General features: G+C 40.7%; 1 protein-coding gene across 1 annotated transcript; it reads right to left on the bottom strand.

The window, feature by feature from the left end:
- LOC112524990 (ATP-dependent DNA helicase PIF1-like) lies at positions 1-1,218 on the bottom strand. Its single transcript, XM_025134934.1, has one exon. The coding sequence runs from the start codon at positions 1,216-1,218 to the stop codon at positions 1-3; it is 1,218 nt and encodes a 405-aa protein (XP_024990702.1).
- Between the last annotated feature and the right edge of the window lie 1,806 nt (positions 1,219-3,024).

The raw sequence follows: 3,024 nt of genomic DNA, 5'->3' as shown, positions 1-3,024 counted from the left end.
CTAGAATACCGATTCCGGTAGATAAACACCTACCACCGGAATTGTTTGTCCTTGAGCTTTATTGATTGTCATGGCAAAACAAAGTCGAACGGGAAATTGTTTTCTCTTTAATTTAAAGGGAAACATATCATCTTCAGACAGACATAGAGAAATTCTTGGTAAAAATACCCTCTTACCAGCATGCTGACCAACAGCTATTTCTGCATCGATAGCATTCTGCTGAAAACCTCTACATATCAACCTCGTGCCGTTACACAATCCATTTGAGGGGTCGATATTCCGCAATAGTATTATCGGACATCCAATTTTAAGCCGGAGGTAATGAGGGGGCAAACCGCTAACAGTCAAWGAGTTTAAGAACTCCATCGGATATAAGTTATTCTTGTCATCTTCTGCTTCATCAAAACTGTAGTAAATTTTTTCCTCTCCACAGAATCTTTCAATCAACTGATCATAAATCTCGTCGACATGCTCATTTTTTATTGTTAGCATCGCCCTCGAAATGATATAATCTGAAGCAGTCTCGCAGGTTTGAAGAGAAGGAAAGGTTGCATCAATCAAAGCATTATTCGATTCATTTTTATTTGTGTAAGGAATGGCCATGTCATCAGGTATGCGAATAAAGTTTCCGTCTACTGATTCTTCATTTCCATCACCGACAAGTAACAGAAAATCCGAAAACCATGGATCAGTAAGTGCTCTCATATTGATCGTTAACCGCAACTTTTTAATCGAAGACCAAATAGGTGACATCCGTAAGCTTGAGTCTACAATTTGTGCTCGAGTGCCATGTCTCATTACTGGCAACACCTGTCTAAAATCACCTCCCATAATCATTATTTTCCCACCAAATGGAAGTCTCACCCCAGTGGTGTCTTGCATTGTTCTATCGAGTGCCTCTACTGCCTGCCTCTTTGCCATTGATGTTTCATCCCAGATGATTATTTTTGCGACTCGAAGCAGTTGAGCAGTTCCRCTTTGTTTTTTTATATTGCACACCGAATTATTACTAAGAGTAAGGGGAATCTTGAATCGAGAGTGAGCTGTTCTCCCCCCTGGCATGTTATTAGCGGCAGCACCGGATGAAGCGGTTGCGAGAGCAATAAGTCCACGGGAACTAACATTAGCTAGCAAAGCTCTATACAAAAATGTTTTCCCAGTTCCACCCGGTCCATCTACAAAAAACATAGCTGGACAATCATTATCTACATGCGTCATGATCTCATCAAATGCATGTTTCTGGTTGGAATTTGAGAGTTTCGAACATTTAAGTCTTCGTCTTGCACAATTATTGAGTACTCCTCTTGTACCTCACGAAATTCTCGTGATTCTAAATTGACAGCGGCATTTAAACTTGGAAGATCAAAATCATCGAGGTTCTTACCCATAGATTGTAAAAAGACGGCGATGTCTGTAAGAACCATATTTCGGACTCCCTCAACATTTTCGTAGTCTCGTCTATGATCTTCAGAGAGTGAATCATAATGTTCATCCCATAACTTGCGAACATCTCCCGGCTCACAATAAATCAAGATCGGTGCGAATAATCGTCTAAGAGCATTGGGAAACTGAAATAAGGAGGCATCGGCAAGACAATGCGATAAATTATCGTCGGTCTCTATTAAACCTCTCTCAAGTGCTGCTTTGTGAAATGTTGGATGTATAATGCCACCCATATAATCCAAATTTGCTAATGATGTTCAACTGTCACATCAATGTTGAGGTTTGCTCAAGTATAATATCTGTGAAGTATGTGTTCAAATATGTTTACAAGGGTCATGACAAACAAGTTATTCATGTCGATCCTGATACAGAAGAGGTCATTGTCAACGAGATAAAGAGATTTCAAGATGCACGATATGTTTCGCCACCTGAGGCAATTTGGAGGATTTTTAGCTTTCCACTTTCTCAAATCCACCCTTGTGTGATGGCTTTGCAGGTTCATCTTTCGAATAAGCAGCTAGTTAGGTTCAGAGAGAATGATATAATGACAGATATCGTTGATAGAGAGAGAGACAAGAGCTCAATGTTGACTGCATTTTTTGAGAGGAATAAAACAGATATGAGTGCGAGACAATATTTATACAAAGATTTTCCGAAACATTACACATGGAATGCCAGTTCACGTAAATGGAATCCTCGAAAACAAGGATCAATGAGAGGACGACTGGTTCATGTTAATCCTGCCGAAGGAGAACGATATAATCTACGCCTACTTCTGTCTCATATTAGTGGGCCCACGTGCTTTGAAGATCTTTACAATGGGACCACCCATCTATTATCAAGGATATTACCCCGGACGTTCACCTTTATTCCATTGTTTCTCTTCCGATACATCGGATATGAGTTATATGTCTGCACCGTCTTGTCGTTGAATTGCTGAGGATATCTAAAACGACATTTTCTCGGCTCACCTTCCATACAAGGGCTAGACGATCGTAAATGGCCGCAAGGACCATGCATCATGTGCTTTATCACCAGCTCATGCATTTCAGGATACTTTGTCGGGTCCGGGATTTCAGCACAAACTATCTTGTCGTAATGGTCTGGGTTTGTAATCTTGTGTTCCRGTTTCATTATCATGAGGATATGTGCATGTGGCAAACCACGTTTTTGAAACTYGATGACATAAACATATGCCCCAACCTCGCCAAGGATGTGCTTCTTGAAGAGTTGATTTTTAAGATCCTCTAATTTGGCACGAAAAACTCTTGCAACAAGGTCCGGCCTATCTTGCGCGTTTTGACCAGGCAATAATTCTTTAAGGATTTCAGGCCACTTCGGATTACACGTCATGGTAAGGAATATATCGGGCTTCCCGTCATCTTGAACTAAAGTCATAGCATCCATAAATCTTCTTCGCATATCACGTGGACCTCCGATAAAACTTGCAGGAAGCACAACTCGTTGTCCAATTCTACTTGGTTGAACCTCACCGGCATTGACGCAATCCACGACACCTTGGTATAAGTCTGATCTTATCTTCGTTTGATTCCTTTCAATAAAAGACAAACGTGTAGTCTC

The sequence above is a fragment of the Cynara cardunculus genome, assembly GCF_001531365.2.
Source record: "Cynara cardunculus var. scolymus isolate 2C chromosome LG 13, CcrdV1, whole genome shotgun sequence".
NCBI classification, from domain to species: Eukaryota; Viridiplantae; Streptophyta; class Magnoliopsida; order Asterales; family Asteraceae; genus Cynara; species Cynara cardunculus.
Note: the sequence above shows the minus strand (reverse complement) of the source record. Positions and strands in the feature narration are given on the sequence as shown.